The sequence below is a fragment of the Cenococcum geophilum genome (assembly GCF_001692895.1).
Source record: "Cenococcum geophilum 1.58 unplaced genomic scaffold K441scaffold_2, whole genome shotgun sequence".
Lineage (NCBI taxonomy): Eukaryota > Fungi > Ascomycota > Dothideomycetes > Gloniales > Gloniaceae > Cenococcum > Cenococcum geophilum.
This window is the reverse complement of record NW_027137560.1, coordinates 868,454-892,129: the sequence shown is the minus strand read 5'-3', so window position 1 is coordinate 892,129 and position 23,676 is coordinate 868,454. Positions and strand designations below refer to the sequence as shown.

The 23,676-nt window shown below is 33.3% G+C and overlaps 3 protein-coding genes across 3 annotated transcripts; 2 read left to right on the top strand and 1 right to left on the bottom strand.

Annotated features, from left to right (window-relative positions):
* Window positions 1-16,601: 16,601 nt before the first annotated feature.
* On the top strand, window positions 16,602-16,784 carry K441DRAFT_500588 (uncharacterized protein; the record flags this gene model as incomplete). Its single annotated transcript, XM_067642008.1, has 1 exon — window positions 16,602-16,784. A coding segment is annotated over one exon (183 nt), but the record flags the coding sequence as incomplete, so codon positions are not given.
* Window positions 16,785-22,440: 5,656 nt separating this feature from the next.
* On the top strand, window positions 22,441-22,877 carry K441DRAFT_650928 (uncharacterized protein; the record flags this gene model as incomplete). The annotated part of the gene is given in 2 exon segments (XM_067647109.1): window positions 22,441-22,754; window positions 22,765-22,877. Coding segments are annotated over 2 exon segments (245 nt in total), but the record flags the coding sequence as incomplete, so codon positions are not given.
* A 62-nt stretch (window positions 22,878-22,939) lies between these two features.
* K441DRAFT_650923 (uncharacterized protein) lies at window positions 22,940-23,298 on the bottom strand (the record flags this gene model as incomplete). Its single annotated transcript, XM_067647108.1, has 3 exons — window positions 22,940-23,013; window positions 23,055-23,131; window positions 23,291-23,298. The coding sequence occupies 3 exons, from the start codon at window positions 23,296-23,298 to the stop codon at window positions 22,940-22,942; spliced, it is 159 nt and encodes a 52-aa protein (XP_067509649.1).
* Window positions 23,299-23,676: the final 378 nt, after the last annotated feature.

The window sequence follows — 23,676 nt, the reverse complement described above, 5'->3', positions numbered from 1 at the left end:
CCCTTAATTAAATCCTCTAACGGCTAAGCAAAATTAAAAATAAGTATAACCCCCCCTTACTAGCGAACCGTACCTGGGCCGCTGTAGCTATACTTTTATAGCATAGGGAACCTACCCCCCTTAAGTTAATAACTGGGTATATAATTATAATATAACTAAATACAGAATAAGTAGAGGGGCTTAGAGGATAATTAGAAACAGAAGTCCTTATAAAGATACGTAAAGAGGTTTATAACACTATTATAGTCCAACACCTTAAGAGCGAAGACATTAAAGTTACCCTAAAGGACTAATAGGTAAAGGAACAAGCTATAAGGGTAGGGGATAGGCTAGGAGAACGTATTGGTATAAAAGTACTCTATAAGGATTACCTAGTTAAAGTCCTAGTGGTTTTTATAAGCCTTAGGGTAGAAAAGGGACGCTAGGCGGACAATACAGCAATTATATAGGAGATAGTAAGACAAACGGAACGCCTTATATTAGGACTTAAAATTACCTAAATCTAATAGCTTTAATAGGAAAATGTAAACTAAGTATATAATAAGAATAATAAGAGGATATAAGGGTCGCCGGAGACTTGCTAGGGAGACGCTGGACGAATATATAGCTCCNTTATTNTTAGNATATATATACTAGGAATGCAAAAACTTCTTATTTAAAAAGAAATAATTATAAACGGCCTTATATACAATATAAGGCTCTATAACTATAGACTACGCCTAAAATAATGCTATCGCTATATATAATAGGGAAATACCTAATCTATATATATAGTATAGGTGTGCTGTGGCCACTATATAGGCCCCTATAATATAAGACACTGCTTAAATTAAGACTAAATAAAATGCGTAAACTGCCACCGAAGTATATATAAGGCGTAGGAGAAAGAAGACTGTATTAAATATAGGAGATAGAAGGCAAGAGCTTAATAGCTACGGGAATAACTACACGCTAGGTTATATAAATGGAAATAATAGGTAATAAGCTAGGGGAACGCAGGCGCCTTCCTAGCGTTTCCTACCTTTAATACTAGAGGGCTAGGCCAGCTATCCCAAGCCTTAATGGGCCAGAAGCGATACCGCGCGATATTACTAGACTAATTAGGGATATAAGGGTCACAGGGGATATAAGGGAGAGGACGCCCTATAGGAAGACCCCTATGGACAGTAATAGCAGGCTTAAAACCAGGATAATTAAGAATTAGACTTAATGCGGCAAATATAACATTTGCAGCCAACCTATAAAGGGTATATAGCCAACTAGTAAGAATAGGGGAAGAACCGGTAATAATAACAGATTTAGATATAGAAGCGCTAATAGGAATATAAGACACGGGAATGGAAAGCTCTATATAAAATAAGTAGTAACTAGGGTGTAGATATAAGAGACAGAAGCTCTAAATATTCTAAAGAAAATAGAAATAAAAGAAGTAAGGAATAAAGAAAAGTCGAAGGACCCTTACTGGGGGTCCGCCACATATCTATTATATAGTATAACTATAGCAACACAAACCACCACCTTGTAAGGCCCCTACTAGACAGTCTAGATCTAAAGAAATACTATATCCTTACTATATAAGAACCGTATTATAATACCTTTATATAATTAANATACTNCCCCTAAGGATTNNAGCTCNTATATAAACTAAAAGCNGCTATACGCGTNTACTTTATAATTAGNAAGGCTATTAGCCTATCCTTATAGTTATAGTAGGCAGTTAACCTAGATATTATAGTTATAATAATCTAAATATATAGGGGACCAGTATAAATTATTAATGTATATAACCCTAGGGTTAAAGGGGTCCTATAAATAGAGAATATTATATCAGTAATAAGCCTACTAAAAACCAAAGGTATAGAGTCTATCCTACTAGGAGATATAAACCTCTACCACCCGCGGTAGGGGGGCATCTATATTACTGTAGATTAATAGTTAAAGTGCTTACTAAAAGCTATAAATATCTAGAGCCTTAAGCTAGCTACCCCCCTAGGAGTAATTATATGGTAATAAGGCACCGCCAGAAGTATAATTAACCTTATATTTATAGACGAAGGTCTATACCAGAGACTTAAAAGGTGTAACCCTAAAGAAGAATAGGCATTTACCCTAGACTATATCCTTATCTAGATACAGCTAGACCTAAATACTAAAGCGCAACTAAATAGAAAAAGATACGCAATAAGGAAGCTTAAGATAGATAGTTTCCTTAATGTAGTTAAATAACAACTCTAAAACCTAGAAGAAATCCACCTAATACTAAACAAGTAAGGCTTATTAGCTACCCCTAAGGAAATCAACTAAAGACTAGAAAGGATTTAGGTAGCAATTAAAAATAGGCTAAAAGAGCACTACCCAATCTTAAAACCGGGCCCCTACGCGCGACACGTATAGTTTATATAATGCGCAGTTCTAGTTGCTAGCTAATAATAAGCAAGAAGGAAATATATAAGCAGCTATAACCCTAAAGACGAGAGATAATATAAAGACACAAGAAACTAGCTAAAGAATACCCTAAAAAAAGAAGTAAGGAATAACTGGAGACGGTTTATAAANNAGCATACTTCTAANNTAAGCCTCCCCTATAATAAGGGCCTTTAGGCTATAGCNAAATNGGTAAAGAAAAAGGTAGGGCGCCTAGCAGAAGATTTATACCTACTACCCCTATAAAGAGCAGGAGAATTATAGGCTATAAATAATAATAATAAGAAGGTAAAGATCCTTATAGAAAGGTTCTTCCCTTAACTGGCTTTAGTAGACCTCAGTAATATTACGGGCGAAATACCGGTAACTCGCCTACGGGTTAACAGCGATATAATAATAGAGGAAATAGCTAGAACTATTAGCCGCCTTTTAAATAATATAGTACTAGGACTAGATAGGATTTTAAATAAGGCCCTAAAAACCTGTAGGCCACTTATAGCACCTTGGCTTATAGATATAGCTAGAGCATACTTTGCTATAGGCTACTACCCGCGACTCGGAAGATCTATAACGACGGTTATTTTATAAAAAGAAGGTAAAATAGATTACTTAATCCTAGGAAGCTACCGCCCTATTACCTTAGAAAATACCCTTAGTAAGATTTTAGAAAGGGTAATAGTGGAACGCATAGTAAACATAGTAGAGGAATATACCCTACTACTATAAAGCTAAATAGGGGTAAGAAAGAACCGCTTAACACTATTAGCACTTACGCTACTCGCTACCACTATTAAATCTGTATAGGCGATGCGAAAGGACTTTATAGTATTAATACTTAGCTTAGATATTAGTAGTGCCTATAATAATATACCCTACAAGCGTCTTCTGTATATCCTTAGGGCAAAGGGCTTTCTAGAATGGATTATATAATTTGTCTAAGGGTTTATAGGCCAGAAAGAAATATTACTAGTCTTTAGCAGATACTAAAGCCCCCCTATTATAGTTACAATAGGAATACTACAAGGATTACCCCTCTTGCCTATACTTTTTCTTTTCTTTATAAGCAACCTACTTGACTCCTTTAAGGAAGGGGCGACCTAGGGGATAGGCTTTATTAATAATATAAACCTAATTATATACGGGCTAACAGCCGTAGAGAATTATAGAACACTAGAGAAAGCCTATAATACTTATATAGAATGGGCAAAACGTTATAGAGTCTAATTTTTACTAAAGAAATACCAGCTAATCCATTTTATAAGAAAACGCAACTAATCTACAGATCTCTAGCATATAATTTATATTTAAGGCTTTAGGGGTTAACTAGTTTAGGGCCTAAGGGTATTAGGAGTATAGGTAGATAGTAAGCTCCGGTGGAGCGTATATACGGTGTAAGCGGCCCGTAAAGGCTAAGTATAGTTTATCGCTTTATCTAGGATTGTTAATTCTATATAGGGTCCATGCTTTTAGAGGTCACGCCTACTATATATAGTAGTCGTCCGGCCAACCATAATATATAGATCTAGTATTTAGGCCATTAGAGAAACTAAAAAGGGCCCCCCTAAATTACTTTTTAAACTACTTTAAAAGGTCTAAACAGCCTATCTTTGGAGTATTATAGGTGGGTACAAGTAAACGGCCACAGCACTGCTTAAGAAGGAATCTAATATTCCCCCCCTATAGTTATATATTAAAGCCGCTATAATATAAAGGACGTAAAATAAATATAACTCTAATATTATAAAGTACATTAAGANACGCCTAAGTAAACTATANAGGGACCCTAGGGTGCCCNATAGGAGAATAAACNAANAACNCTAAAGTAGGGAAGAGATATTAGAGAAACAGGTAAAGAAAGTAAAAAAAAAATAGTGCCGCTTTAGGGCCTAGGCCTATATAGAGGAGGAAGGGAGACGCGTAAGAGGTTAGTAAAGATAATAGTAAGATAGAGAAAGGAGCTAAAGTAGAACACGTAAGAACGCTAGGAAACTATCTACCGTAATATAATACTGGTTAGACTAATACTAGAGAGGTAAGTAGGAGTTAAAGGTATAGAGGCTAACTTAGGCAAGACAAACCTAAGCTATAGCATAGTTAACGCTATAGGGGGTAAATACCTAAGGGCTCTAAGAAGGCCTAATAAAGGCAGAAAACATAATAGCAACACTCTTAAGAATAGGAATAATAGGACTAAAACATTAGCTTTACTGGGTGGGTGTCCTAGTAGGTAGCCTAAGATATAAATATAGTTAGCTAAGATAGACACCAAAACACGTAATACTACTATACCCCCTACGCACTAATTAAAAAATAATGCTCTTAGCAGCTGGCACAGAGAACTATAATATACTGCTCTTAATATAAAAAGGCCTTAAGGCGGTTACCTAGTAGCTTATTAGTTAAAATGTGCTAAATTAGTTCCGGATTATAAGGGAAATGGTAATAAAAGGCAAGGGGGTAAGCAGTAGGTGCCCCCTAGTAACTCTACAGTAGTAGAGTAATAGTTTATAATACTAGCGCGTCCATAGGCTTATTACGGCAGCAGTAGTTCCTAAGAAGGTTAAATAGTAAGGTAATAGAGTACTATAGGCGACTCGCAGGCGCTAAGTAGGCGAGTCCTAAAAGGCGGGGAGATGGATTACGGGGTTTTCTTATTTTTCTTAAATAGAGTTTTCTTCCTATATGTAAATAAGGAGTAGTCCGCGTGGGCCCAATAGGGATCTAAATCGGACATTAAGCAATGAATTATTATTATTATTATTATATAGATGGCAACTATAAAAGAAGAGTTGCTAGTATTAGGAATGAGGTAAGTTGCTATTATATACGGCAAACTGCCGTCACGTAATGGCAAGTTGTTATCACGTGTCGCCGCGGCACTAGTGTGGTGAGGAGCCTTAGGTTCCTCACCCTCCCTTATTCCAATTAATAAGCTTTATTAACCAACATCACTGTAACCCTACTCGAGTAGTCGTTATTAGTAAGTCACCCTGTGTGACTAATAGTAAGAGAAGTTATAAAAAAGTATTTAAACTATTAAAGAAATAAGCTAGTAAGGTATAATCTATATAAAAAGCTATAGCCTATTAAGACACTAGAAAGACTATAGGAGGTTATATTATAAAACTTTATTATAAAGTTACTAAAGTTAAAAGATCCTATTACTGGATAGGAGTATAATATAATGCTTATAATAGTAGACAAGTTAACTAAATAGGGCTACTTTATAGTATATATAAAAGAAATCTTAGTAGAAGATATCGCTAAAATTTATATTAAAAAAGTATTTATAAGATATAAAGCACTAATAAAGATTATATTAGATAGAGATTTAAGATTTATAGTAGTATTTTAGGAGGTATTCCTAGTGGAATAAGGAGTTAGAGTAGTAATTTCTACTATATATTATTCGCAAATAGATAAACAAATAGAAAGATTAAATTAGACGCTAGAATAGTATTTAAGATATTATATTAATTACGTATAGAATAATTAGGTATTATTATTACTAGTTATATAATTTATATATAATGCAACACTATAGAAAGGCATAAAAATGTCACTAATTTAGGTATTACGGCTCCGTAACGGATCTAGTTAGGGGACTCGCTTAAGCCTTAGTATATATATATAGACGTATTCTTTTCCACCTTCTACTCCTTATTTTAATATCTAAGTCTATAGACTACTAATTATATAGGCTTATATACGTTCTTTACGGCGCTTATACGTTAATTAACTAAGTCGATATATTATTATATTAAGATCCCTTAGTTAGATACAGGCTGTTATAATCCTAAGTTAAGTCCTATAGTAGATAGGTAAATAGAGCCCTATATATAGGCAAAGGAAAAGAGTATACTTCTATAATAAAGCAAGGACTAAAGTTTTGTAGTAGCTAGGTTGTAAAAAGCTTAGTCCCTATACTATATAGGTACCCCATATATACTCCCCGTATTTCTTTTTATTTTCTTTTTCTTCTATTTAATTCTTCCTATTAGACGGTAATTCTTTCCAACTGTATAACTCGCCGATTAACTAAGATCTCTATAGATATATGCACTAAACGCGTATATCTGCTAACGACCGACTAACTAACCGACCGACCGTATATTTCTGGACGCTTACATTATACTACTACCTAAATAGCCCTTTTTAATAGATACTAAGCTACGTATACTATAAAGAACGAAATCGGTTAATACTAAGACTAGTGCTATGCACTAGCTGCGATAAACAACCCTAATTAATACTAAGTTATATAAACTTTAAGGACTGAAATTAACTAGGACTACTAAGACTAGCATTACTCTACTACTAACTATTAATCGCGCCGATATGTATATAATCTATATACTAGACAATAGTAGCGCTAATACGCCTGCTACTATAACCTAACTACAACTATACTAATACGCCTACAGTTCTATTAACCAATCGATAGCCTAAGCTCTATGATTAACTACTATTATTATTACCGCTGGTACCGTACTACTATCTAAACTGATAACTGCTACTCTTGCCTGCAGCACTATAATTAACCCTTACTACTCTACCTATAGCATTCCAACTAACTTTCGCTGCTCTACCTATATTAATAACTATAACTATATAAGGGGAAGACAAGCACCTAAGGACAAAGCTTAAGGGCAAGCTTTTTTAAAGGGGGGGGGGAGGTAATATTACGGCTCCGTAACGGATCTAGTTAGGGGGCTCGCTTAAGCCTTAGCATATATATATAGACGTGTCCTTTTTCACCTTCTACTCCTTATCTTAATATCTAAGTCTATTGACTACTAATTATATAGGCTTGTATACGTTCTTTACAACGCTTATATCTTAATTAAGTAAGTCGCTGTAATATTAGGCAAATTATAGGTATAAGCCTAAAATATCGCTATTACTATAATAAGCAAAAAAAATAAGTAGCACGGCTAAAAAAAATAAAGACATTAATGAATCTTTATAAGGACCTCTATAGCATAGCTAAACTAATATAAAAAAGAATAAAAAAGTACTATAATGCTAAAAGATTTAAGGCACCAGATCTAAAAAAGGGGGACAAAGTATAGCTACTATATAAAAAATTTAAGAGTTAACGATTAAGTAAGAAGTTAGACTATATTAAACTAGAACTATTTAAAATCGTAGCTAAGATTTTAGAAGTTATATATAGACTTAACTTATCAATAAAAATAAAGATTTACCCTATATAGTATATTATAATACTAGCACTAGCATATAGAGATATTAAGCTACTAGTTTATAAAGTAGATATATATAAAGGATAAGAGAAACATATATAGTAAGTTTTAAGGATTATTAGTTATAAGGATAATAATAATAAAATATAGTATAAAGTAAAGTAAATGGGCTATAATAAGACTACCTAGAAACTACTATAGAACCTAAAAAACGCCATAGGAAAGGTATAGGAGTACTAAAAGAAAATAGGTTAGGTAGTATTAAGAAGGAGCTAAAGATAAAGGGATTAGTTAAAGGTAATAGATAAGCTAGATTATCTAAGAGATCTACTACTAGTATATAAGTTGTTTCCGCCTCTTCTTAATTAAAATTCTTTTTAGCCTCCTTAGCCTTAAGTTTAGCTAAACCTTACTTAGCTAGCTTTTACTCCTTTAAGTAGCTCCTCTATCGTCGTCTCCCTGGCGCCGCTAGCTATATAGCCCCTAAAGACACGTTACCGGACGCCAAATACTAGATATATTACAACCTCTACTACAACTAGTCTACAGCTATCACGCTACAGACGACCTCTACTATCACCTGTTTATAGCTATCGCGCTACAGACGACCACCACGACCTGTCTATAGCTATCGCACTGTAGACGACCTCTACTATAACCGCCACCACTACCACTACCACTACCGCTACAATATACTATATAATACTACACTATAGGCGTACCGCAGATGCGTAGATAGGGTGGCTGCAGTAGGGGGGGGAAGAGGGCCGGCCTATATTACTTTAGCACGTAAAATATAAGGTGTATGGGCGAATTGGTATTTATACCCTATACAGACAACCTTATGAAATTTTTTCTATAGGAGTGGGTTTACGTAGCGAGGTTCGCCCTTATAAAATACCATTAGTAGGTTACTTTTGGGGAGAGTACCTACTAATTACTAACTCCCTACCCTTTTCTTTAGTAAGGAGGAGAAATAGGGTACAGGATAAAAAGTCGTATGGGAATAACTGGTAGTTGTCTTCAAGCTGGCAAACTATATACGCAAAACAGTCTTAAAATCCACCTTTTAGAGCGCTTTTTCTACTCTAGGAACGGCAGAATATGGCAGAAATAGATAAAAGAGCTAGGATTTCTTTAGTGCGATTTTGGTATAAACTAGATAGTAGTGAGCAAAATGCTAGAATAAGACACTAATAGGCTAGGAGCTCCCCCTAGTATTTAAAATAGGCCAGAGTGTCTACTTAGCTACTAGTACATATTAAGCTGCCTAGAAAGGATTTATATATATAGAACTATAGCGCCATAGCCTAGAGGCTGCATGCGTAGTATTTTACGTAATATAATACAATGGATAATAAAAAAAACTCCTTTAAGTATACCTTTTTATAAACTTTCTTATAATAGGTTAACTAAGCGTAAGTAACCTATTAAGCTTTAATATACGCCGCTTTTTAGTACGAATCCGCTCCTTATTATCTTAGAGTTTTTATATCTTAGTAAGGGCTAAGGCTAGTTTACCCTTAAGGTAGAACGCCTTAAATTAAATATAAAACTCTATAGTAAATTAGATAAGGTATAAAATAATTATAAAGAATTATAAGATATATATACTTAGTATTAGAGATAAATTAAACGTTATAGGATAACTATATATTTACTTATATATACTTAGTATAGGAAAAAGGTTAGTAACTAAATAGAGCTTTAATTATAATATATACTATCTTCTTCTATATATAATAAGAATAGGATAGTATAACTTTACTAAGTAAAAGAATTATAGTTACTAGCTAATTATAATAATTAAATATAAAGGATCTAATAAAAGGTATTAAAAATAATAAAGGTTATTAAATTAAGAAGGGGAATACTATACCTTTAATAGATAACTTAAAAATGAGGGGAATCTTTAAGGATAAAAATAAAGAGAAGGGTATAGTATTACGGACTTTATACTAGCAGTAGTAGCACTACTAAGAAGAAATATAAATAGGTCAGTTAAAATAGTATAGGAGGCACTAAAACCGATTAAGCTATAAAATAAGAGGTAGCTAAGTTATAAGTTTAAAATATGGAAATATAGAAATATAGGAACGCATAATATACTAATATACTAACGTACTAATATACCTAGTACTTTCTTAAGTGTAGTATTATATATTTAAAGGACCTCAGTTTCTACCTAGATAGTTTTTTTCTTTATAGTAAATTTTAGAATATAATTAGAGTTAATCTATTAAATAACGTACTCTACTAGTTATATTTACTTTATTAACTTAACCTATACCTATATACCTAGCCTATTAATAAGTCCACTATAGTATTTCCTATAAGGCTTTATTATATACCTAGCCGTATTTAAAAGACCTAATATTACTAAGACGCATTTTAAGCTAGCCGAATTCCTTACTAATCTAAATTAAAAACACCTTAATGTAGCAAACTAAGCTATTACCTATTGCCTTAAAATAAAATCGATAGCTATTAAATACTCTAGCAAAGTATTTAGAGCATATATCTACTTTAAAACCCCTAAAGAAGAAGAAGTTACCTTTTACAGAGTATCTAATATAGTATTTACAGATTATAAAGAAACTAGACGAAGCTCTTAAGGATATCTTTATATACTATTTAGAGGTTTAATTAATTAGAAATCAACCTTATAGCAATTTATTACTTATTTAACTACTAAAGCAGAGCTTCTCTCTATATCTACTGCTAAAATTTAGTTCTTTAAAGACTAGCTAAGGCAAAATATAAATATTAATCCTAATAATAACTTCATTTTAGAGCTCTTGCTGCACCTAGCCTAAAAAGACCAAACCAACCAAAGAACCCTAAAAAAACACCTAGAGAATCCCCTTAAGATATATACATCGCAGGGGAGGCATACGTTAAACGACGGCGGTTTGCACTTACGCGCGACCGCTAAAACCACGCCTGGAAATAGCCCTCTATAATAAGAATAGGCGAATACTACACTACAAAGTAGAAAGACCTCTATTAAGAAGGCATCTAATAAAATATAAAGCCTATTAGACGCGTTTAGTATCCGCAATTATAGGGGAGTAACTATTAGCTATACTAAACTAATATAGCTAGTAAAATGGCTCCGCTAGTCTAGTAAACCCTTAATTAAATCCTCTAATAGCTAAGTAAAATTAAAAATAAATAAAACCCTTTTTCTTTGGCGAACTGCACCTGGGCCGCCGTAGTTATATTTTCATAGTATAGGGAACCTACCCCCCTTAAGATAATAACTAGGTATATAATTATAATATAGCTAAATATAGAAAAGTAGAGGGGCTTAAGAGATAATTAAAAATAAAAGTCCTTATAGAGATCCGTAAAGAGGTTTATAACGCTGTTATAGTCTAATACCTTAGAGGCGGAGATATTAAAGTTACTTTAAAGGACTAATAGGTAAAGGAACAAGTTGTAAGGGTAGGGGATAGGCTAGGAGAATGTATTAGCATAAAAGTGCTTTATAAAGATTACCCAGTTAAAGTCCTAGCGGTCCCCCTAAGCCTTAGAGTAGAAAAGGGACACTAAGCGGATAATACAGCAACTATATATAAGATAGTAAAATAGACGGAACGCTTTATACTAGGTTTTAAAATTACCTAAATTTAATAGCTTTATTAGGAAAATATAAACAAAGTATATAATAAGAATAATAAGAGGTTATAAGGGTCGCTAGAGACATTAGCTGAACGTATAGCTCCCTTATCGTTAGTATATATACACTAGGAATGCAAAAACTCCTTATTTAAAAAGAAATTATTATAAATAGCCTTATATATAATATAAGGCTCTATAACCATAGACTCTACCTAAAATAATACTATTGCTATATATAATAGGGATATACCTAATCTATATGCGTAGTATAGGTATGCCGCGGCCACTATATAGGCCCCTATAATATAAGACACTGCTTAAACCAAGATTAAATAAAATACGTAAACTGCCACTAAAGTATATATAAGGTGTGGGAGAGAGAAGACTATATTAAATATAGGAGATAAAAGGTAAGGGCTTAATAGCTACGGGAATAACTATACGCTAGGTTATATAAATGGAAACATTAGGCGATAAGCTAGGGGACATAGGTGCCTTCTTAGCGTTTCCTACCTTTAATACTAGGGGGCTAGGCTAGTTATTCTAAGCCTTAATAGGCCAGAAGTAACGCCGCGTAATATTACTAGACTAAATAAGGATATAAGGGATATAGGGGATATAAGGGAGAGGACACCCTATAGGAAGACCTCTATAGATAGCTATAGTAAGCTTAAGACTAGGACAATTAAGAATTAGATTTAACGCGGCAAATATAATATTTATAGCTAACCTATAAAGGGTATATAGCTAACTAGTAAGAATAGGGGAGGAACTAGAGATAATAATAGATTTAGATATAGAAGGTAAGTAAGAGTATAAGATATAGGAATAAAAAGCTCTATATAAAATAAGTAGTAACTAGGGTGCAGATATAAGAGATAGAAATTCTAAATATTATAGAGAAAGTAAAAATAGAAGAAGTAAGGAATAAAGGAGAGATAAAGGACCCTTACTGGGGGTCCGCCACCTATTTATTATATAGTATAACTACGGCAATATAAACCGCCGTCTTATAAGGCCCCTACTAGACAGTCTAGACCTAGAGAAATACTATATCCTTATTATATAAGAGCCGTATTATAATACCTATATATAATTAATATATTGCCCTTAAGAATTCTAGCTCCTACACAAACTAAAGGTAGCTATACGCGTATACTTTATAATTAGTAAGGCTATTAGCCTGTCCTTATAGGTATAGTAGGTAGTTAACCTAGATATTATAGTTGTAATAATCTAGATATATAGGGGACTGGTATAAATTATTAATATATATAACCCTAGCGTTATAGAGTTCCTATAAACAGAGAATATTATATTAGTAATAAGCCTTCTAAAACCTAAAGGTATAGAGTTTATCTTATTAGGGGATATAAACCTCTACTACCTGCAGTGGGGGGGTATCTATATTGCTGCTAATTAATAGGTAGATTGCCTATTAAAAGCTATAGATATTTAGGGCCTTAAGCTGGCTACCTCCTTAGGAGTAATTATATGGCAATAAGGTATCGGCAAAAGTATAATTAACCTTATATTTATGGACGAAGGCCTATACTAAAGACTTAAAAGGTATAACCCTAAAAAAGAATAAGCACTTGCTTTAGACCATATCCCTATCCATATATAGCTAGATCTGGATATTAAGGCATAACTAAATAGCAAAAGATACGTAATAAGGAAGCTTAAGATAGACAGTTTCCTTAATGCAGTTAAACTATAACTTTAAGACCTAGAAAAAATCCACCCGATACTAAACGAGCGAGGCTTATTAGCTACCCCTAAATAAATTAACTAAATACTAGAAAGGATCTAGGCAGTAATTAAAAATAGGCTGGAAGAGTACTGCCCGGTTTTAAAACTAGGCCCCTATATATAATACGTATAGTCCGTATAATGCGCGGTTCTTATTACTAGCTAATAATAAGTAAGAAGGAAATATATAAGTAGCTACAATTCTAAAGATAAGAGATAATATAAAGATATAAGAAACTAGCTAAAGAATACCCTAAAAAAAGAAGTAAGGAATAACTAGAGACGGTTTATAAATAAGCATACTTTTAACCTAAGCCTCCCCTATAATAAGGGTCTTTGGGCTATAATAAAATGGGTAAAGAAAAAGGTAGGGCGCCTAGTAGAAGACTTATACCTACCGCCCCTATAAAGACTAGGGGAATTATAGGCCACTAATAATAATGATAAGAAGGTAAAGATCCTTATAGAAAGGTTCTTCCCCTAACTAGCTCTAGTAGACCTTAGTAATATTANAGGNNAAANANNNNTAANTNNCCTNNNGGTNAANAGCGATATAATAATAGAGGAAATNGCNAGAACTATTAGCCGCCTTTTAAATAATATAGCACTAGGACTAGATAGGATTCTAAATAAGGCCTTAAAGACCTATAGACTACTTATAGCACTTTAGCTTATAGACGTAGCCAAAGCATGCTTTGCTATAGGTTACTACCTATAACTCGGAAGATTTATAATAATAGTTATCTTATAAAAAGAAGGTAAAGTAGATTACTTAATCCTAAGAAGCTACCGCCATATTGCCTTAGAAAACACCCTTAGTAAGATCCTAAAAAAGGTAATTGCGGACTATATAGCAGACACGGCTAAGAAACACGCCGTATTATTATAAAGCTAAATAGGGGTAAGAAAGAACCGCTTAACACTATTAGCACTTACGCTACTCGCTACCATTATTAAATCTATATAGGCGATGCGAAGGGACTTTATAGTATTAATACTTAGCCTAAATATTAGTGGCGCCTATAATAACGTACCCTATAAGCGCCTTTTATATATTCTTAGGGTAAAGGGCTTTCTAGAATAGATTATATAATTTGTTTAAGAGTTTATAGGCCAGAAAGAAACATTACTGGTCTTTAGTGGATACTAGAGCCCCCCTATTGCAGTTGCAATAGGAATACTATAAGGATTACCTCTCTTGCCTATACTCTTCCTCTTCTTTATAAGCAACCTGCTTAATACCTTTAAGAAAGGGGCAACCTAGGGGATAGGCTTTATTAATAATATAAACCTAATTATATATAGGCTAATAGCCGTAAAGAATTATAGAATACTATAGAAAGCCTATAATTCCTATATAGAATAGGTAAGACAATATAGAGTCTAATTCTTACCAGAGAAATACTAGCTAATCTATTTTATAAAAAAACGCAACCAATCTATAGATCTTTAGTATGTAATCTACATCTAAGGCTTTAGGGGTTAACTAGTTTAAGGCCTAAGGGTACTAGGAGCATAGGTAAATAGTAAGCTTTAGTAAAGCGTGTATACGGCGTAAGCGGCCCGTAAGGGCTAAGCATAGTATATTATATTATCTAGGATCGTTAATTCTCTATAGGGGTTATGCTTTTAGAGGTTATGCCTATTATATACAGCAGTTGTCCAACTAACTATAGCGTATAGATCTAGTATTTGAGCCATTAGAGAAACTAAGAAAGGCCCCCCTAAATTACTCCTTAAACTACTCCAAAAGGTCTAAACAGCCTGTCTTTAAAGTATAACAGGTGGGTATAAGCAAACGGCTATAGCACTGCTTAAAAAGGAAGCTAATATTCCCCCTATAACTATATACTAAAGCCGCTATAATATAAAGGGCGTAAAATAAACGGAACTCTAACGTTATAAAGTATATTAAGACACGCCTAAATAAACTATAAAGGGACTCTAAGGTGCCCTATAGAAGAATAAACTAATAATCCTAAAGTAGGGAAGATATATTATAGAAATAGGTAAAGAAAGCAGAAGAAGAATAGTGCTGCTTTAGGGCCTAGGCCTATATTAAGGAGAAAGGGAGACGCGTAAGAGGCCAGTAATGATAATAGTAAGAGAGAGAAAGGAGCTAAAGTAGAGTATAAAAGAACGCTAGGAAACTATCTACTATAATATAATACTAGTTAAACTAACACTGGAAAGGTATATAGGAGTTAAAGGTATAAAGGCTGACTTAGGTAAGAGGAACCTAAGCTATAGCATAGTTAACGCTATAGGGAGTAAATACCTAAAGGCTCTAAGAAGGCCTAATAAAGGCAGAAAATATAATAGTAATACTCTTAAGAATAGGAATAATAGGACTAAAAGATTAGCTCTACTATGTGGGTGTCCTAGTAGGTAGCCCGAGATATAAATATAAATAGCTAAGATAGATACTAAAATACGTAATACTGCTATACCCCTTACGCACTAACTAAGAAGTAATACTCTTAGTAGCTGGCATAGAGAACTATAACACACTACTCTTAATATAAAAAGGTCTTAGTGCGGTCACCCAATGGCTTATTAGCTAAAATGTACTAAACTAGTTCTAGGTTGTAAAGGAAATAATAATAGAAGGTAAAGGGGCGAGCAATAGGCGCCCCCTAATAACTCTATAGTAGTAGAGTAAAGTATATAATACTAGCGCATCCGTAGGCTTATTCCGGCTGTAGTGGTTCCTAAAAAGGCTAAAAAGTAAGGTAGTAGAGCACTATAGGCGACCTATAGGCATTAAGTAGGCAAGTTCTAAAAGGCAGGGAGATAGATTACAAGGTTTTCTTAGTAGAGTTTTCTCCCTATATATAAATAAGGAGTAGTCCATATAGGCCTAATAGGGATCTAAATCGGACGTTAAGCAATAAATAATAATATATCTACTGCTACTGTTAAAATTATCTAATAGTAATAATTCTTTAAGACAATTAGCTTTAATTTAGAATACAAATTTACCCTACTTTATAATAATATATAGACTATATAACGCCTAAGACAGAATATACTAAAGCTTAATACCAAACGTCAATATATTAACATCTATTAGCACTAGCTTAGACAAGAAGTCTAAGTTAAAAAGATTGACGTATAATAGGTTCCTATAGACAAAATGCCTACTAATAGCCTTACTAAGATCTTACTTTGTTAAAAGTGCGAGGCGTAAATAAAGCAGTTAAATTTAGTAGATATTTAATATAAGATTACTGTTCTATCTAGCAACTAGCAATATCCGTAATATTTGTAATATTCGCAATACGGAGGTCCCTAACAAAAGTTCTTACACCTTCCTAATTAGGAAGTTTGGCTTACCGCCTACTGACCGCCCCAAAAATTCTAACGGTAGAATAACTTCTGCAGCCTTATTACCTCTATTACTAATACTAATGCCACTAAGTCCCCTTAATGCTTTCTAAAATTACTTAAGGGCTCCTCTAGCTCGAGTATTGATTTGCTAATAATGGGCTTTTATTGCTCGCAACTAGGGCTTAGGCCCTAGCTATAAAGGCTATAGGAGTAACCCTTTAACGTATTAAACGCATTACTAAAATTAAGCGCCGAATACTATAATATATCTTTAAAAGGGCCTGTAGTCGTGGCTGGGACCCTTCCTCTTATCCTCTTATTCTTAACAGCTATATTATTAATACTCCTTATACTAGATTAAAGGTTAAAATTACCCACAAGTTTAAACAGCAAATTCTTAAGAAAGTTACTACTAATAGATTTGGTAGAGAGAAGTCCTGCACCTATATTACTGCTAAGTATAGCTACTCTACTTAAACTATCTAGCGGGTTCTTTAACGCTATAGATATTAAAAGATAAAACCTATAAGGAAGCCCTGCCTCTTATAAAAAATAAAGGAAGCCCGCTTATAGTTCGCCTTATAATATAAGCATTAGACGATTAATAATTAGAAGGCTGTTATCTAGAGTAATAAAACTGGTGTTATTTTAGGCTGTAGAAGAGGTGGATGTAGGCTTTAGTGTTTAGCTAGAGAGGAGGTAGATAAGAAGGCAATTTGACCTTAATTTCCTAAAGCTACTAAGTTTATATTTTAGGGCGCGTTCTTATATAATTAGAAGGCTCCTTACTATATATAGAGGCCCGAGACTATATAAGAGAAGAAGGCTTTAAAGATTAAGCTTTAAAAGATTAATAAAGCAATTAAGCCAGAGCTTCGTATAGCTTAGTAGCTTACTACTAGTATGCGATAACTTAGGCTTTGCAATAGGCTAGGTAGAAAGCCTTAATTCTGCATAACTAAGGAGAATAGCGCCTTCTAGAGAAATGGGAAGAAAGGGGGTATTAATTAGTATCGCTATCTTACCACTATCCTCCTTCCTATTCTTATTCCTTTTGGTATTAAGTGCTAGATTAATTGCCTAGATACTCTTATTTAAGAGGATAAAGCTCTATTTTATATATCGCATTACTAGTAGATCTACTTTAACGCAGTAGGCCTCTAGCGCCTTCTTTAGCCTAGTAATTTACCCGATTTAAATATAATTAAACTAGCTTAGGCCTATTTTAAACGAGTTATTATATAGAAGAGTGTGTTAAAAACTAGAGTAGAAGCTAAGCGAGCATAGCGGAAGGCTTAGGAGGAGCTTAAGCAGTAGCAAATTTAAGCTTAAATTAAACAAATTCCATATTATATTAAAGAGGTTATTTGCTATAAAGGAGGCAACGACTATTACAAAGGCGCTGCTGACTATTAATGTAATTAGAAGGCGTTTAAACGCACAAATAAATATTGGCGCTAGACTATTACTTATATACAACAGCAGGTGCTTTTAGGCCTTAATTAAGTTAATTTAACGGAGCCTCTATTAAGTAAGCCTAAGCCGCCAAAGCTTTTAGAGCGTATAAAAATAGGACGTTAACTACCGCACGACCTTTCGGATCTAGAGCCTCTATATAGCGATTACGATCCAAAGCAGCGTCGCCAACGTTGACCTAAATAGGCCCTCTAGCCGCCTGCTTAATCGAAATCTCCCTCTAATAAGCCTCCCCTCAAGCCTCCCCCTAAGCCTCTGCCACCCGTTAAACCTCCTTCTCCTTCTTAGCTGCTTAAGCTTTAGAACCGACTAAATACAAAGGGTAGAATATAAAAATGATAATGTTTAAAGTTAGCTTTATAGAGCCTTAGCGGCAAAAGCAGTAGTGGTAGGAGCAATAAGCTCTAGATAGGTAGGAGGATCAATACTAAGCAGCGGATATTAGGTGGTGTATAGTTAATCAAACTATAAGGAAGTGGGTAAGGAAAAAGGACCCTACTACTACCTCTAGGGAGGCTGTAGGTAACAGTATAGCATCTTCTATAGACGCTAGAAGAAGGTCCTTAGAGCCGCCCATAGATCGTCCTTTAGGGCCTCTAAAATACTAAGCGTCTATGTAAACGATTAACAAGAAAGCAGGAAGAAGGCAGTAATAAGAGGTTGCTGCTTAACCAGAGGACCTTATAGAGTCGGTGGAGGAGCCTGTATAGGGCAGGAACCTACGGTCGCGCAGAGCCCGCAACCTCGAAAATACCTAGCTTATTAATTAATTAATTAATTGCCTATATATTGCCTTTTATTTAAAGCTTTAAATGCAAGTTTTAAGCCTTTAGCGACAGAATTTATAATATTTTAGTAGGCGGTGAGCCAAACTTCCTAATTAGGAAGGTGCAAGAACTTTTATTAAGGACCTCTGTATACCATTTTAATTACCCTACCCTTTTTTACTCTTAAGTTATATATAAATTTCCTATGTTAGTATAGCTTCTGCCTTTATTTTATATTCTATAGCTTTAACTATACTATTAAATCTAGGGGGTATATAACTAACTACTAGTATTATACCAAGACATAAAATCGCCGCTTAAAAGGCTCTAAAACAGCGTTAACGCTACCCTATATATTGATTGCAGATTACTATTCCTATTTTAGTTACCTATTACCCTATTATATCTTATTACCTTTACCTTCTTTATATATATATAGAGGCTTTAGAGCTACATTTACAAATAAGTTATTTATGCAATTCTTTATACTATATAGCTTATACTTCTTCTAATATAGCTCTTTATAATACTATCGTAATAGAACTTTAATAATAATAATAATAATAATAATAATAATAATAATAATAATAATTAAATAGGATTTACTTTTTTTATTATAAGAGTTCGTTATAAGCTATTTTAGAGGTTATTTTATATAACGCGTTAACTAGCTACTATCCCTATTTACCTAAAATAGGTTCTAATAATACCGTTTTTTTTAATTTTGTCTAGTTTATAAGCTATTATCTTTTACGTGTCTTTTAATTAACAATACTATTTATCTTGCACTTTGGCAGACTATTTTCTATTATATCTTAGCTTTTAGCTTCCATATCTTTATCTATTATTTTAATACTACTCTATTCTCTTTTTATAATACGTCTATAAGTAATAGAATCCCTATTTTATTTTTATTAATAATACTAACTTCTTATAATTTTTTTTAAAAAATAGCTTATGGTTATTCTGCGCGTCCCCAAACAAGCAGCAGTATTATTTCTCTTTTAATAGCGCCCTAGACTACTTCTGTTACTCCTATAGTAGTTTTTCTAAAGTGCTACCATTATTGCGTTTACGCGCTTACGCTAAACCGGTTTTACGCCTATAAAATACCACGCTCTAGTAAAAATAAATCTAAATATTCCTACCATTATAGCTAGAGAAAATCCTATATTTTAGTATTTTTTTTATCCTATTCTAAAATTTACTAATTATATTAGATTTCCACTGTTTATATATATAAGGCTTACTGGCTTTAGCGCGCTATTAGGAATTTCCGTTAGTATTAAAACAGTAAAAGGTAGGGATAAAAGGTATCTTCCCTTACTTATAGCCTCTTTAATTTAATAAGGGTTTCTACTACTATAGAAATGTAATAATATTAGATATATAGTATCTAGCAGCGTATCTATAAGCAGCTTATATTAGCGACTTAGTTAATTAAGGCACGAGTACGGTAAGAAGGACGCGCTAGCCTATACGATTAGATTGTCTATAAACGAGGATCTAATACTAAGGAAGAGGAAAGGAAAGGATAAGCGGCGCCGCTTAAAGTTATATACGATCTTTATATTACGTAACCGCAATCTACGGCAATCTATAGCAATTTATAGCAATTTGCCAGTGCTATAATAGCTTATTCTTATAAATAATAATATTTATACTCTTACGCGGGCCTTTTTAACTAGGTAAGTTTTCTTAGTAATATATTTTGGAACTATACTAACTTTTTAGCTAATAGCTTTCTAATCCCTACCTAGATACCGGTTTAAAACCTAGAGATAATACTAAGGATAGTAATAAAAGTGGAGATAAACGACCTTTTTACTAGTTCCATTTCTATAATAGTTTATTTAGTTCTTATTATACTAAGAAGAATATTAGTAGGAGTGCTAATAATACTACTAATAATAATATTAGAATAGAAAAGGAGGCTCCTATTACTACTTTTAATATTTAAGTTAATATCTTATTTTTTTCCTTATTTTTATAGAATAGCTTTTTATAGTACCTCTTTAGTGCTTCTAAGACGGCCTAGTACTAGGACTTAACTCTATATTTTAGAGATACCTTTACTTTAAGCTTTAGTAATAGTCCGTATAGAAGCAATGCACTATTATAATCTCTATATATAATAAATAGGTAATATTTTTATAAGTATTTTATAATTTCTTAAAATTTCTAATTCTTTATAGGCTGGCTATAATAAAGCCTTATAGAAAATATTATAGTAGACTTATTAACAGGCTAGGTATATAGGTATAGGTTAAGTTAATAATATAAATATAACTAGTAGAGTAGGCTACCTAATAAATTAACTCTAATTATATTCTAAGATTTACTATAGGGGGGAGAACTATCTATGTAGAGACTAAGGTTCTTTAAATATATAATACTACGCCTAAGAAATGTACTAAGTATATTAGTATATTAGTATATTAATACGTCCTATATTTCTACGTTTCTATATTTTTGTATTCTAAACCTATAATATAACTAGCTATATAACTTAGCTACCCCTTATTTTATAGCTTAATCAGTTTTAGCGCCTTTTAACTAGCCTATTTATATATCTCTTTAGTAGTGCTACTATTGCTAATATAAGGTCTATAATACTATCCCCCTTTTCTTTATCTTTATTTTTAAAGATTTCTCCTATCTCTAAGTCGTCTATTAGAGATATAACATTTCCATTTTTAATTTAATAACCTTTACTATTCCTAATGCCTTTATTAAATTCTTTATATCTAATTATTATAACTAGTTAGTAACTATAATCCTTTTATTTAATAAAGTTATACCATCCCATTCTTATTATATAGAGAAGAAGTTAGTAAATATTATAATTATAGCTCTATTTAATTACTAACCTTCTTTCTATACTAAGTATACGTAAGTAAATATATAGTATCCTATAATATTTAATCTATTTTTAACGCTAAGTATATATATTTTATAATTCTTTATAATTATTTTATACCTTATCTAATTTAGTATAAGGTCTTATATTTAATTTAAGGCGTTTCGCCTTAAGGGTAAGCTAGCCCTAGCCCTAGCTAAGGTATAAAAGCTCTAAGATAATAGGGAGTAGATTTACGCTAAAGAGAAAAGAGTATTTAAAGCTTAATAGATTACTTATACTTAATTAGCCCGTCTTAAAAAAGGTTATAAGAAGGTATATTTAAAGGAGTAGAAACTTATTAAGTAAGGTTTAACTAAACTTAAGGCTAAAAAGGCTAAAAAGGACTCTAATTAAGAAGAGGCGGAAATAAATTATATATTAGTAGTAGATCTCTTAAATAATCTAGCTCGTCTATTACCTTTAACTAATTCTTTTATTTTTAGCTCCTTTTTAATATTACCTAACCTATTTTCTTTAATACTTCTATACCTTTCCTATAGTATTTCTTAAATTTTATAGTAGTTTCTAGGTAGTCTTATTATAGCCTATCTACTTTACTTTACTTTATATTTTATTATTATTATCCTTATAATTAATAATCTTTAAAACCTACTATTTATTTTCTTTTTACCCTCTATATATCTACTTTATAAACTAGTAGCTTAATATTCCTATATACTAGCTTTAGTATTATAATATACTATATAGGGTAAATCTTTATCTCTATTAGTAAGTTAAGTCTATATATAACTTCTAAATTTTTAGCTAAAAATTTAAATAGTCTTAGTCTAACGTAGTTTAACTTCTTACTTAGTTATTAACTCTTAAAATTTTTATATAGTAGCTATACTTTATCCCCCTCCTTTAGATTTAGTCCTTTAGATTTCTTAGCGTTATAGTACCTTTTTATTCGCTACTATACTATTTTAGCTAATTCCGTAAGGTCTATATCAGTAGTAATTCTTTAATTAACGTCTGATACGGATCCTACTGGCCCACGCAGACTACTCCGTTACAGGGGGGAAAACTTGTGTATTTATAGGAAGAAAACCCCTGTAGTTGTTGGGGGAGGAAAAACCCTATGAGCAGCCTCAGTAGGATAAAAAACCCCGATTTGCCATGCTTGCACGTAGCAGCGGCCCTGCGGGCCTACTGCACGTCCTCCTCCTTAGATGTTTTGAACTCCTTAGGAACCACTGCTTCCTTCTCCAGCTTATCCAAAGCTAGGGTTCACTACGTCCTAGCTAGGCCTTGCCGATCGATCGCCGTATACTTATACTTGTCTCTCCCATATCTTAACTATCTTGTCCGTCCCCTACGTGCTATCTCTTATTAACTATTGCCATATACGCCTTGCCTCCCCCCCCCTAGAGCCATTGAAGGCGTAAGGGGGATTCATTTATTCCAACTACCGTAATACTAATAAGCGAGCGGGATATATTATTAGGTATCTTTTATGCCTAGGCCCCAGCTAGGCCCTTTCTAAGGGTTACTACTCCGTTAAAAGAAGACAGGGAAAACCGTGGGTCGCAATCTAGGCTGCTAGGTAGTATTTGGTAGTTAACGGCGAGTAACCGTATGCTCTACGGGCGATTGCCCTAGGGGTTAGGAGGGGCCGTATATTTGCTCGTTCGTTCATTCGCTCGCGATCGCTCGTTCGTTAATGTAAGGTTATTAATGCTTTCAATTAAGGGTTTAGGGGACATTAGATTCCATCTTGTATCCGCGAGGATCACATAGGGTTAAATAGGGGCGTAGCAGTTGTCTACTATGAAGGGGGTTACCGTTAGTAGTGGTTTTCGAGATCTCACCATCCCATGTAAAAACTTTTCACTACCCCCCACAACATTTCAACCACCACCACGACCTCCTACCCGCAGCTGTGCGACGTCTCTACGTTGGCTCTGCTGAGTCCGAAGACCAGTAGGTTCGTAGGCCTTACCACGTACAGGTGCAGAGTCCGATTTCGAGGACCTAAGGTCTATATCAAGATTTATTAGTATCTCTATTCTTTACTTAGTTATACTACTTATTTTCTTTACTTATTATCCCTTATATAGATAGATTTGTCCATAAAATAGTGGCCCGAGCTTAACCAATTAAATAGCTACGTTTGTTGGCGGTAAGGCGTTCCGCCATACACTTAAGATTTATATAAAGCTTTAAATATATATAAATATTATCTATCTACAGTTAA